This window comes from Pygocentrus nattereri, chromosome 18 (assembly GCF_015220715.1).
Source record: "Pygocentrus nattereri isolate fPygNat1 chromosome 18, fPygNat1.pri, whole genome shotgun sequence".
NCBI lineage: Eukaryota > Metazoa > Chordata > Actinopteri > Characiformes > Serrasalmidae > Pygocentrus > Pygocentrus nattereri.
This window is the reverse complement of record NC_051228.1, coordinates 22,429,668-22,443,692: the sequence shown is the minus strand read 5'-3', so window position 1 is coordinate 22,443,692 and position 14,025 is coordinate 22,429,668. Positions and strand designations below refer to the sequence as shown.

The 14,025-nt window shown below is 39.8% G+C and overlaps 1 protein-coding gene across 3 annotated transcripts in view; it reads right to left on the bottom strand.

Moving 5' to 3' along the window:
• lrrtm4l1 (leucine rich repeat transmembrane neuronal 4 like 1) overlaps positions 1-11,388 on the bottom strand; it is a 58,007-nt gene extending 46,619 nt beyond the window's left edge. Inside the window, exon 1 of one of the 3 annotated variants that reach the window (XR_001858296.2) lies at positions 10,755-11,388. Coding sequence is in view for 1 of the 3 variants with exons in the window: in XM_017708126.2 (XP_017563615.1) it covers positions 10,755-10,758 (4 nt within the window). In the remaining 2 variants the exon portion in view is untranslated. Of the gene's footprint in view, positions 1-10,479; positions 10,596-10,754 lie in introns of those variants that run through there. The other 2 variants (XM_017708126.2, XM_037547025.1) reach the window with 2 other exon arrangements.
• Positions 11,389-14,025: the final 2,637 nt, after the last annotated feature.

Genomic DNA, 14,025 nt, shown 5'->3' with positions numbered 1-14,025 from the left:
GATTGGCCACTCTAGGTGTGATAGGTTTTTTTTATTTTTCACGGACCTCAGTCTGGCGAAACTAAATGTAGCTCAATCCTTTAGTTGAGCTATTCCACATCTGAACAGCCAAATGAACACATTCAACTGATTTATCCTCTAGAGGAGTCACTGATTTGTTTTGTGAGAGCTCACTAATAGATGGTGGTCACTAATAGAAAGAGGGGAAAAATTAGACCCAGGAAAAACCTCAGAAAAACTATGCATGATAGCAGCTCAGTGATGGCCAAAAGCTACACTTACCACAGAACATGCTCAATCTACACTCTAACACCAGTCACTCAACTTTGCGCTCGCAGATATCCTCTAAACGAACACCATTTTAGCATCAGTTAGCTGGAACCAAGCCTGTGCTGTTATGTGTGGCACATTTGGCCTGCTAACATAGCTCTCGTTAGCTTAGCCAAAATGCTGCAGTTAAAAAAAAACACAGAACAGGTTCAATTTTAGATTTCTGTCACTTGAACACCAGTCACTCTGTTTTTTCTCTCTCAGACATCATCTACACTGGTCTCAGCAGAGCACCACCCTGATAGGAAAACCAGTAAGTAAGTCTAGCATGGTGTTAGTCACAGCAAAGCAGCATATCATCACTGTCCAAAGAAAAACATTTCCAAAATAGTAACTTTAGAGGAGAGGGCAAAAATGTTCTTTACTTTCAATATAAGTTGATGGAAAGCTATTTTATTCTAAGCAATTTTGGAGCATTTCTGTTGCTCTAATCATCGAAAGATAAAGGACAATGTAAAGGACATCTGTTGAACTCTGTCACGATTGGCCCCTCCCAGTCCTGTCCATGTGTTTGTGTTGTGTTTTGATCTTTCATATGCACTTGTTTTGGTTTCCTAGTCCAGCCCCTTGTTTTGGTGACTCCTCCCCTGATTATTCTCACCTGTGTTTCCACCTGTGTCTTGTGAACCCTCGTTAGCCCTCTTGTATTTAAGCCCTGTGTTTTTGTTAGTCTAGTACTGGTCTTTTGTTTGATTTGTACTGTTTGAATGTCTGTGTTTGGATGTTATCTGTTGTACTGGATGTTCTGTTCTGCTCTGCTTGTTCTTTTCGATTCCGGTTTGTCTGTCACGTCTGCCCCCCGATCAATCCGTGTTGGCTCTATGACCCTGGACTGTTACGACTATGACCCTGGATTAGTTTATAATAAATCTCGCTTATCTCAGCATGTGCGTCCCCCTCCTCGCTCCCCGTTACAAGCTCAAATGATGCAGAAAAGTGACAATCACAAAAAAATGGAGATAGATGTTTTTCATTGGACAGCGTCGATATGTCGTGTTGGCATGCTGGTATGCTGGTCAGAAGCGATGGGATAAATATGCAATACCAGCATATTGTCACCTAAAAACAATCATTTCTATTTTATCAGTTTTCAGTTTTCTACAGCAGTCTTAAGCAGTCTTCTCAGCAACTTAAATTAGCATGGAATTCATAGTGGTCTATGCTTGTTTCTTCAGCAGGGAACAGGGTTCCTGTTGTGCCTATAGCCTGCTTGCTGAGCTAGTGTTAATTTAGCAGATCAGGCTACAGATCCAGACACCACTGAACGGCTTTAATTGAATCGTTCTGTCCCTTCAGTGCTAGTTACTCGACTTCACTCCCTCAGATTTGAATCATTATCATCTAAATATGTGTCGGCGCTTTAGTTAGCCAGAATCAGATATGTTCTGTGGTGAGCAGAGCTGTTATCATGTGAGCTAAGCTAATTCTGAATAACCAGTCTCTCCTGGTTAGCAGCACTGTTTAACATTTAGCATATTGTTATTACTTGGTTTGACATTTATTGAATGGTGGCTTAAAAATTGTGCACTGTGTTCACTTATTTGGTGTAAACCTTTCAAATATTTAAAATTTTGAAATGTAGGCTAACATGGGACAGAAAACTTTTATCCCCAGTAATACTGTATACCGCTGTAACACGAAGGCATGAAAGTGGATACCACTGAACCCTACAAAGGACCTGAACTAAGAAGGTAAAAAAGGTCCATTTTGATTTCAGGTTGACTAGTCTTGCTATGTTGTGGCCACCCCATACATATTTTGTTTTAACATCCCAGACAAAATGTTCTCTATCTGCCACTGCTTATCAGCCCACATTATAAATCCTATAGACAGCACAAACACAGACGTCAAGTGTTTGGCAAACTTTGAACCTAATGATGATGGCTGTTCATGAGATATCACACTCTAGCCTACGGGGTACAAAAACTTTAAAAGATTCAACAGAGTATGAAGCAACATGATCTCAGATTTCAGAGATTTGCCTAAGTCCCAGTGGCATCATTGTGTTTATAAAACAGCACAAGAATTGTTCACACACATATGAAAAAAAAAAACAAAAAAAAAAACCCCTTCCACACAGTCAATTCTAAAACAATTAAAAGTGATGTCTGCATCCAAACAGCGCTGTCGTCTTCAAAACAAGCCTGGTGTTGTTATCTTGCAAACTCTCCTTAATTAACTGCGTTTTACCAGTTCCACTAAAATTGCTTCCTCTCCAGAGCAGAATTTCGAGCAAACTGGCTTCAGTACGGTATCAGTGCTTGTAAGCTGGCGCACTTACAGTGAAATATGCTGTTGAGCTCCGTGATGCACAGCCATAATACCCATGCAAGACTGCCATCACAGCTCATAAATTATGTGGCTGCACTGAAATTGCAATATTGAAATGAGGAACCTCCTGCCCACTTAAAAGTCATCATTCCATGCACATTTGTACTGGAACAGAGTGTTGTAATTGTGGCTCAAAAGAATGGAGGATGAGGGATTTGTGTTAAAAATATAATTTATGACAGAATGGCGGTGCTAAATATGAGCTGTGTGAAGGTATGGATATGGTAGGTGTATTAAATATTCCAAGCAAAAGGTGGTCAGAGGTGACGAATAAATTGGTAGAGTATCACAGGAACAGGCTTTTATAATACACCCAGGAATCAGAGAGAAGAAAGGTTAATTTGGAGTGCTGCAAAGTTCAATTAGGACTGCACTAAAGGTAGGCAAATACGGCCAATCTTAATTATTCACCATTACTGCCACATCATCATAAGAGGTTTGGATTTTCGCTAGTGTTTTGTATAACACTGTGAACGGAAAAAGACCCTCTCAAGTGAGCAAGAACAGAAAAAAAAACATCAATTAAGGAATATGCGAGTGCTTATGAAACGCAGAGCAGAGAGCTATTTTGTCTTGGCGAGCGCAGAGAGGCAGTTTGCATCCCGCACGTCGCGAGTGGAGCTTTTGTACTATGTCGTTTGGCAGTCATGCTCGGTGACTCTGTTAGAACAGAAAACTCTGACAGCCGAGCTCAAGCGTTCATGGTGGTGACATTGTATCATTCAGCTTAGCTCAAATGATCAGTATGCTGGTGCTTTATAATTAATCTTAGCTCAAGTTATCATTATCTTGGTATTGTGTTGTGTGGCTCAGCTCAAATGATCATACTGGCACTACACTCCTCATATTAGTTCATATTATTACAACGTCAATGCTGCATTCTTTAGCTGGCTTCCAGCTACCACAAAGCTGGTTGTATTAGCTTGGCTCAAATGAACACAACCTTCATACTGTATCAGTCATCTTACCTCACATTACCACAACTTTGGTAGTGTATAATGCATTTTAGCTCAAATTATCATACCATTCTTGCTGTATTATTCATCTTATCTCACATTACCACCGCTGTGGTACTGTATAATTTAATTTAGCTTAAACTGTCATAACAGTCATTCTGTATCATTCACCTTAGTGTAAATGGTCATAAAACTGGTACGGTATTATCCAATTATCACAACGCTTGTGCTGTATCATTTAGCTTGCATTCAAATATCGCAGCCCTTGTACTGTATAATTCAGGTAAGCTGAAATGATCACAACATCGGCACTGTATAATTCACCAAAGCTCAAATGATCACATTGATACTACAACATTCAGATTTGCTCAAACTGTTACAACACAGGTACTAATATATTTCAATTCAAATTAGTGCAATATTGAGACTGTATCCTTGAGCTTGGCTCATAAATTATCACATTACTTATACTGTTTTGTTCAGATCACTGCCAAGTAACACAATGCTACTACTGTATCATTCAGTTTGGCTCATTTTTATCACAGCATTGGCGCTGGTATCCCTGAACTTAGTATACATTATCACAATACTGGTAAGTGTATCATTTAGCTTAGTTTGAATGATCAGAATACTAATACTAATTTATCCCAAAAAGCATAAGACTGATACTGTGCCGTTTAGCTTAGCTCAAATTATCACAGCATTAGCCTTGTACCATTTAGCTCAGCCCTAATTATTGCAATGTTTGTGCTGTCGTTCAGCTTAGCTCAGCTTGCCACAATGCTGGTCCTGTATCATTAGCTTAGCTCACATTATCACAGTTTTAGTTTGGTATGATCCAGTTTAGCTCATGTTATGGAACCATGCTGCATTGCATTTTGCAATCTAGTTCAAGTGATCAGAATACGGTTATTGCATTTTGTTAGTATGAATAAAATGTCTGCCTGACTCCAATATAATAAACAGCTGCATTGACTGCTAGGCCCAGAGGCATACCCACCCTGCTTCTGCCTATTCAGATCAGAAGATGAGCATGGTATGCAGGACATGACAGTGTTCAGTGATCCATTAGCTGTTATCGCTCAAGTAACATTCTACACATACTTCTTTTCTCATGCTGAAGTCTGCTTTAAAGTAAGCCATGGCATGATGTTGTATTAAGATATCAAGGTTGTGGCACTGTACTGTGAAAAGTTAAATGGATTTAGAAATTAAGCAACAACTTCAGCATCAGCGAGCAATCATCTTAAGCAGAGACCGAGTCTAAATCCTACACTGTCGGTGATAAATCTAGATAAACGAACAATCTTAAAGCATGGTTTGAAATAATCCCACTTTGATCTGGATTTTTAAAACATGCTTAAAGCAAATCAGAGATCATTTAGAGTTTGAACTTAAAGCAAAGGAGGTTTGGCTTCAGATCACAGCTTCTCTAAAGCACTCAGGCTTACTAAATTATACTAATGACTCTTAGCAACAACCTATGAGGAGGGGACAGAAGAGCCATCATAAATAATCCAGCATATAGCTGATGAAATATGTTCTTTTGATGATTTCTTTATGAAGAAACAAATTATAGATATATCATCTGGACCACATGGAGCAAACTGTACATGGCATTCTTATGAAGTCTCGGGTAATGGAAGTCTAGATGCATGTAGCCAACGTTATACCCTAAACAACCCTTTCATTGTTCTCCTGTCTTTCTCCTTGTTCCTTTCATAATGGACTACTATTCACGGTCCAACCGTATTTATTTCCAGAATCTAATCTATTAATTACACTGAAATTTTAGGGTGCTTTGAAATGACTGAATCAGCCCAATGGGTACTTTTTAAAAGGCCTGAAATGAAATACTGTTGTCTGTGGATCTAGTAAAATAACTTTCCAATTCTGTCAGCTGTAGTGCTTATCAGACATCACAGTGGAATGTAGAAAACATTACATTTTATATAAATGGTAAGTGAAATGAACTTAGCTGAACATGATGTAACAGTTGATGTTTCTTATGCTATTCAGAGGGAATTATGTGAGTAGAGCTATCCATGCAGGAATGCAGTAAAATTCATATTCCGGCTATTGGAGGTTTTAGTACCACAGCTTCTGACCTAATTCAGGGCCATTTCTACTGTATGGTATAAGCCATCGTTTAAGGTCTCTGAACTACCAGGAGCCCTTTGTATATTTTTTAGTTCATTTATTTATTTTAAGGGCCTATATCCTGTATTTTTCCTGGATTTTATTTTTTCCTACGAGTGTCTAATATGATGTTAGTATGGTTTTATCATACCTTATTTGTCCACAACTACTTTCCAACCTCTCTTTAAATCTTTGTATTAAAATGTGTTACTGTAGCTTTGAGCTCTCTTCTGATCGGCTGTCCTGTATTGTGCCTTAATCAAAAAGCATTTTGGGCTGAAACACCACTTAGAACTTCAGCATGAGTGGGTGGGGCTAAAACAGCTGTAAGGCTGAGCAGGTGGAAGTATGTAAATGTGGTTTTTTGTGACATCACAGAAACAATTCATTCAAAATGGGTCTGTTTTTCTAGCTGTTTCCACATATAGACTGTATGGACTGGGGAGTGAACAGTGTGTGTTTAAATTTGAGCAATGCTTATATACTATAGCAAACTATTTTGTTTGAAAAAGTGGGGGAAAAAACATTTCACCACTTTCCCATTATGTGGGTCCATTGTTTTGCCTATTATTCATAAATTTATTAGCAAAAATAATGATGAAGATATCATTATTGCACTTTAAAAAACATTAACGCAAGAGCATCATGCACCTACTTGATTAATTTAGTTTATTTGCATTTATTTTATTTCTTTTAATCTAGTACTTGGTAAAGTATTTTGCGCCAGCAACTTCGTGGTGTTCCCTAATACCGTTTTATTGTGTTCACCTTAAACGTCACTTGACACTTTTTTCACTCTTAAATACAAACTAATACATTTGGTTCAGTTCTGTTTTTTTCCATTTAAGTCACTGGGCACTCTATTCCAATTAAAGTGACTAAGCTAAAGTTGGACAATATTAATGCAATAACGGTATTTCCAGTTTCACAAAGTTGTCGGAGAAGAAATAAAACTTTGCACTACCGATAATGATAGTTCTTCAGTGATAGTGTACCTCTAGCTTCCTAAGGCTGTCACTTCACCAGTGGATTTAGAGAAGGAGACAGCACCTAATTACTCTAAATCAGCTTCTGTATCTCCAACCAGCTCCAGGAGAAATTCTGCAGCAGTCTGTTTGCAACTGTAATCTGCCGCATCAGATCCAGCTAATCAACGTCTTCAAGAGCATTTATATTAGAGCCACATGCTAGATTAGTTTGAGAACTGAATGTTGCAGTTTCATAATGTAGAGAGAAATTTTTAAAAACAAAGCTTCTTAAATGGTTCTTGACTTCATCTTTTGCAAAAAGCGTTCTATAAAACACTGCAATTACAATGATTTGTGAAAACAGCACAATTCTTTTTGGAACTATATAGAACACTTTTTACACAAGTGTGAAACTGTACGTTCGAGACAAGAACTTTATAGGAACCTCCATATATAGGAATATATATAGGAATATATATAGGAAGTCCATATACAGATTTATTTCCATCATATAGATGAACCATTTGCTACGCAAAGAACATTTTATATATTCAAATAGTTCTTTAAGCTGTCATGCTTCCCTATATTTAAAGGCAACCATTGCCTTTACTAAAAAAAAAAACCTTGAAGAACCCACTTCTTAAAGGTGTATGAAAATCCTTTAGCAAAAACCTTTCAAAATCTCAGGCTCACTAAATTCTAAGAAGTAATATTCAGTGATTACATGGAAAAAATGCAAATTGGCTGCCTAATTCTAAAGTTACCAGAGTAAGGAATGGAAGTCTGGATGTGCCAGTGGGTTTCTGAAGAGCTGGAAAGGTTCCTCACATTTGCACATTCTCATGAACAAAAATAGTTCTTTAAAGAATCATTCACTGAATGGTTCCTAAGCAGACCAAAAGAAAGGTTCTTCTATATGGCATCGCTCCAAAAAACCCTCCCTTTCTGGTATCTTCATTTTGGGTCCAGATTTATCAGTGCCTACAATCCTGTCATACTGTCCTACAAGCCTAATAGTGCCGGAGGTTCTTTAAACTTAAAAAGATTCTTGACCCTTGCACATTTACCAGGAAAGGTTCTTTAATGAGGCATCTATTGAAGGTCTCATGAGGAACCCAAAAGTGTTTCTTCTATGGCTTTGCTCCAAGGAACCCTTTCTGTCACCTTTATTTTCTAAGACTCTAAGCTGCTACAGCTTCAGCACCATCGTTTCCTCCTGATATGCTCATTGCTTAAGAATAAGATGGATCTGTGACTATTAATGTAGACTGTAGGAGCCTTAATGCTACTTTTTTCAGTGAGTCAAAACTATATTTTCAGTCATCAGGATTGCTTAAATTAAGAGGCATTTAACCACAAAAGTTCTTTAGCCTGCTGCAGCACAAGGTTAAAGGGACATTGACCTTTACATTATATAGAGGTTCTTAAAACTTTTAAATGGTTACACAAATCACTTATTGTTCTTTAGAGAACCATCAGCCCACCAACTGTTCTGTTGATATATTCATTCATGTAAGAAAACATGGGCTTTTTTCAAAAAGGGCTAAAATGTATTAAGTCAAAATACCTGAGGGCTGAAATATTATTCACAAATGATTCAAAATACTATGCTTTCAAAATATCAGTGCATAACATCTGAGCTTTCTGTGAGCTACTGCGTTTCCTATCACTGCATAAAAGATACTCCAGGCTTCTCTTATGGACTACTCAGAGCAACTTGGGCTGGTAAACATTGCATAGCATACTTCTATTCAAGTGTCTACATATTAACGATATAATTTGTGAGACCATCATTGTCAGATGTTCTTCACATATCAAATAAATGCAGCAAGTTCATTCAGAAACCACTTAATTAAACAAGAAGAGCAGATTAAATGGTTTTTGTTCAACCTTAAAGGGTCAATATTGTTAGTTGCTAGTTTCTCTGCCCTGTCCTGTAATGTCCATGATTTGTTTCATGTCTACTGTATGACATTCATTACAGTGTTTTGACATACTAAGCACACACGTTTGCTTTGGCTCGTGATATAAAAGTAATTACATTTTCATCTGGCTGAAAAAGCTGAATCTCAGTGATATGTTTGTGCTCTAGTCTTGACTGAATATCTAGTCATTAAAGAAAGGTGCTTTAAATGTAGCTAACTTTATTACCACAGTGCAGTGCATTACACTGTAAATTTAGGGCAATACTGCCACCATCAGGTAAAAGGAAAATCTGCAAAGTATTGGCTGGCGGACCAATTATAACACACTCTTAAACAGAAACCAGGGACCCATTAAAATCTGTCCACAGGCCACATTTGGCCATAGAGTCGGACTTTGGATACGCCTGTTCTATGGCACTGCTCAAAAGAAACTTTTTTTAACACTTTTATTTTAAGAGGAGCATCATCTTATAAGACTCTTTGATGCTACAGGTTCAAATGCTCATTGCTACAAGAAAACGTGTCCAAAACTGTTAGCATGTCCATCCACTTGCTGTGGAGGTTCCTTAAACTTTTAAACTTAAAAAAAAAAAAAAAAACAAACAAAAAAAACATTTCTCACATTTATAGATGACACTTTCAATTGAGGAGTCTCGCAATTTGGGGTTCTTTGGAAAACCATCAATTGAAAGGTTTGAGAGAATCAAAAGTGGTTCTTCTACAGCATTACTCCAACAAATCCTTTTTGGCACCTTTATTTATAAGAGTGTTTCTCTTCTAAGACTCTTAGCTTAAGCTCAGTAGTTTTATCCAGATGTTATATTTGCAATAAGAAAAGTCTAAAACTACCAGTGCACACAATCCTTCAGTCTACCGGCATACACATTATATGGAGGTTCTTAGAGCTCCGAAAAGGTTCTTCACCCTCGCTTATTAACTAAAATACTTCTTCAATGATCCATCCAATGAAAGAAAAACTAAAACATGGCACTGCTCCAATCAACCTTTTTCATTTTTAAGAGTGTATCTCCTCTGAGATTCTCAGGTGCAGCAGCTTCAACCCATCAGATTCCTCCTGGTAGGCTCAATGCTGGGATCCAAAAACATGGATCCAAGCCTATCAGCCACACAAAATCCAACCTGCCACCCTATAAGGCTAAAGTGGTATTGACCGGACAAAGGGACTAAGCGGCAACAGCCAGGGAGGGAGGCTTCACACTGAGGCACATTTATCTCTGACAGCATGTTAGAAAGTGCTTGGGCAGCAAAACCTTGCATGAAATTTAGACCTGGCACTTGGTCTACCTGCCAATAATTGGCGCGGCCAATGTGCAATTACCTAAGGTTGCAGAGGCCCATGTGGCACACGAACCAAGGGGAAGCCTGAGTGACCATCAACAGCCTGCCATGGGGTGAAGCCGCAGCGTTGATTTCCTTGCACAACTAAGTTAGACGTGTAGATTAGAGCCTGAAGCCCTGTAGGTAGGCACCACCACAGATGGACTGGAACAGTGGAGTGAGCAGTAATTGGGTGCAGCTTGCCAGGGCGCTTAGCTGCCTCATGACAGGAGAGTTGATCACACGAACTGTGATTATGAACTCTTTCCTATGCCTTCTCATACTGTGTGGGAGTGCACAGGCCATATTTCTCCAACATATGGACTAGAATAGAATAGCACTGCACCTTGCAACAATTGAGAAAATACTGCAAATGAGGACAATATACGGAGACGGAGCGTTTTTGCACATTTTGTAGATCAGTAAGGTTTAGTATCTGCATAAAATAAGAATTCTTTGCCCACGAAAGCAAGAAAATATCAGTCTACAAACCTTAAATTTCCTGCCACCCACACCTGAGCTTCAGAGAGCCTGTCGTTCTCCTCCAAGGGTTTGGGACAGCAATGCAATGATTGCACCATGCACCACCAGGATGCACTGGCTCCTTTGCCACTCTTGCTTTTGTGTGTGTGTGTGTGTGTGTGTGTGTGCGTGCGCGCGCGCGTTTCCTACGTGCAAATGCATAATCAAGCACTTTCGCCATAGCTGAACGCTGCTTTCTCCCCTCCAACTTCTACGCTCGTGCAAATTGAAGCTGGTCAACTCACCCATTCTCCAAGATGTTAGGTCCCTGGCTGGCCCGGTCACTCACTGCTGGTCACTGCTTTGGTAACGGTCTCTCAGGGTTTCACTGATGTTTTTTTCTCCCTCTCTCTCTTCGCTTTTACGTGTGCAGCTCGCCTCTTTCCGCGCGCTGCCACCGCCGAGCTGCTGCTGCTGCTGACCCCTCGCTGCTCGGTCCAGTCCCGCACGCACCGCGGACCATGGCGACCATCTGGCAGGAGATCCAGAAAAAAAAAAGAAAGCCACGCGAAAAAGAGACGGAAAAAGTTGGCAGTCAAACGGCTTACGTCACGATTATTATTATTATTATCGTCAGTTAGTGTTTTGATCGTTAGTTCGCGTCCAGCTGGGAGCCGCTACCGCGCAGCGCTGACTCGAGGCTGCATCCTCGCGCGTTGGTGTGAGGGGGGTGCGCGCGCGCGCGCGCTTGAGAGAGAAGCTCCGAGAGTGTGTGTGAAACTCCACCTCCACCCCAGCGCACGCACGCTCCTCCGGCACGAGCGGCTGAAGGAAAAGGAGCTCCTCGCGCTGTGAAACTACCGTCACGCCATCAATCACTAACCATCAATCAGCGCACGCGACTATGCTCCTGATGGTGCATTATAGGCTGATCACTCACACAGGCGGGAGGGCCCTGTGCTGACCGTGGACACCGTCCTGGAGAGCAGCAGTGGAACATCGCGAGCCCCGTCTGCTTAGAAGCACGAGCTGCCTCTGTTCGCAATCTGCAAGCACGAGCTGTTGATTGATTGACTGATTGATGGATTGATTGAGTGAATGAGTTTATTTCAGGACTAAACGTCCATACAGCCATTAAAATCACCCATGATTCAAACAATAAAAGCACTAAAGCTTATTCCCATTGTAGTCCTCAGCACATAAAACAAAAGAATAAATTGACATGACAATCATCTAAACAATACACAACAATCAAAAAGCACAGCTGACGGATGACTTCATTTGTATTAGATGCTGTCCAAGGATGTGGTTTTAAGGATGTGACTTTTTTGCTAAATAACCAGCTTCTTTAAACTGATCTAAATCTTCTTCCTGACAGGCCCACACATTAGACTTTAGAGCTCTGTAGCTTGGCTCCACAGCACGGCTGCAAGAAGGCCAACAGCGGACATCCGGAAAGCCAGTTAGGTATTTCGTCCACAGACAATTCACATAAGAAATTAGTTTTGAAATAAAACACATACAATCGAATTGAAAGTCTTTTTGCCAGTAAAACAATTATTTCTCATTATAGTGTGTATTCAAGATTCGAAATGAATGATTTATGTTTTATGTTCACTAGTAATGTTTTCCTCAATTCCATTTTAATGTGAGGAAAATGTGCTTTACTAGTGTGAACTAGTATAGGGTGCTGTTCAGAAGTTTGCATGACACCTACATGAGCTTAACATGACAATTGACAAAACCCTACATTAATGTTTATAAATGTTTATTTCAATAATCACTATGAAGTTTACATTTACCAGTTTTGAAAGTTGGCTAGATTATCCTTTATGACAGATAATACCTTTTGGAATAAGCATTTATAAGCATTTATGTAGGGTTATATCAGTTGTTGTGGCAAGCTTATGTAGGCGTCATATAGCCTTATGCACAAGTTCGAATTGATTTCTTACTTGCTGAATTTGAATTATGTGCAAATGTGATTCTCACATGTACGGAGTTGGGCAGAATACTTTGAAAAAATGGCTGAACACTTTATACACTGTCCTAAATTTAGAAAATGTTGTAACACATCTTGATAAACACATGGGAAAACTGCTATATTGCTGTTGTACACTGTTAGAAATAAAGGTTCTGTACAGGTATATCTTTTTATTCAGCAAACAATATAAATGTTTCCTCAAAGGTACAATGGTAGTGTGAAGGTCTAATTGTGTACCTTAAATATGTTTTTCCCTGGTGAAATGTACATATTTGTATCTTTTCTTAACCTGATGTTTTGAAATAGAACAATAAAATGAAAAGCCTGGAGACTAAATGGGGTGTGTAAAGTCAATACAACTTAGAAAACTTAATTTCAATAGATGTTAGTACAATTATCTTCCCTGACTAAAGGTACTGAGGTGTACCCTTGAGGGTACCACCCCAGTGACAAGAGGGGTCCTGCCCTAGTGATAGTCTCATATCAGAGTGTTTTTTTTTTTAAATTCACACTGTTCCTTGACGTCTGGTTGATAGTTGTTCTTCATGTGACTCTTCTGTTAATATGCATCATGGAAAAAAAAAAGTCCCCATGGGCAGGACTGCTGCCAGACTCGTGAAATCAGAACACCATTCACCATATCCCAATAAAATATTAAAGCAATAAGCCACGTGTTACTGTGATTTGATCATGGGGAACGGTGTTCTTAAGCATATATTATCCGGCCAACATAAATTATGATTAAAATACAAATTTTTTTGCAGTAAATAACTTGTTATTATGAATAATAATTAGCATAAACAAGTATTCTGCCAAGAAAAGTAGTTATTTAGTAGTTAGTTATTGTTGCCAAGCAGCCATGGAGCACTGAAGGCAGAGAAGAACATTCAGTTGCCCATTAATGTTTACTGTGGTCATTTCATAATTCATAATGCATAAGTACTTTTTGCTCACCAAATTGCGATTGAATGACCATTATTAGTCCCACAACAGGGGAATTTCACCTCCGCATTTAACCCATCTGTGAAGTGAAACACCACATACACTCTAGTGAGCACACACACACTAGGGAGCAGTGAGCACACTTGCCCGAAGTGGTGGGCAGCCCAATCCGCAGCGCCCAGGGACCAGTTGGGGGTTAGGTGTCCTGCTCAAGGACACCTCAGTCATGTGCTGTCAGCTCTTTGGATTGAACCCGGCGACCTTCCAGTCATGAGGCTGGTTTCTAGCCTCCAGCCCATGACTGCCCCTCCATTCCAAATTACCTCCGCGAGTCTTAAATAGCACCAATCCCATTGCACCCCATTTCTTGTGCCAGGGCTGGATCTCAAATGGCACCCTGCTCATAACATACATCAACTTGATGAAACCTGGACACATCATCAGTGATGTTACCTGGGGTCATAGAGTGTTTTGGGTCTTTCGAACATCATACACTCTCACCCAGGCGACCCAGCTTGGGTTGATCAGGCCCCAGCTTGTGTCCAGGTAGCACCACCCACGGTTCTCCTCTCCTTATCCACAGTCACCTTGAGGCAACTTCTGCTGGGCCTTAATGGCCCTTCGCTTACTGGCCCTGCAGAGAGACTGGC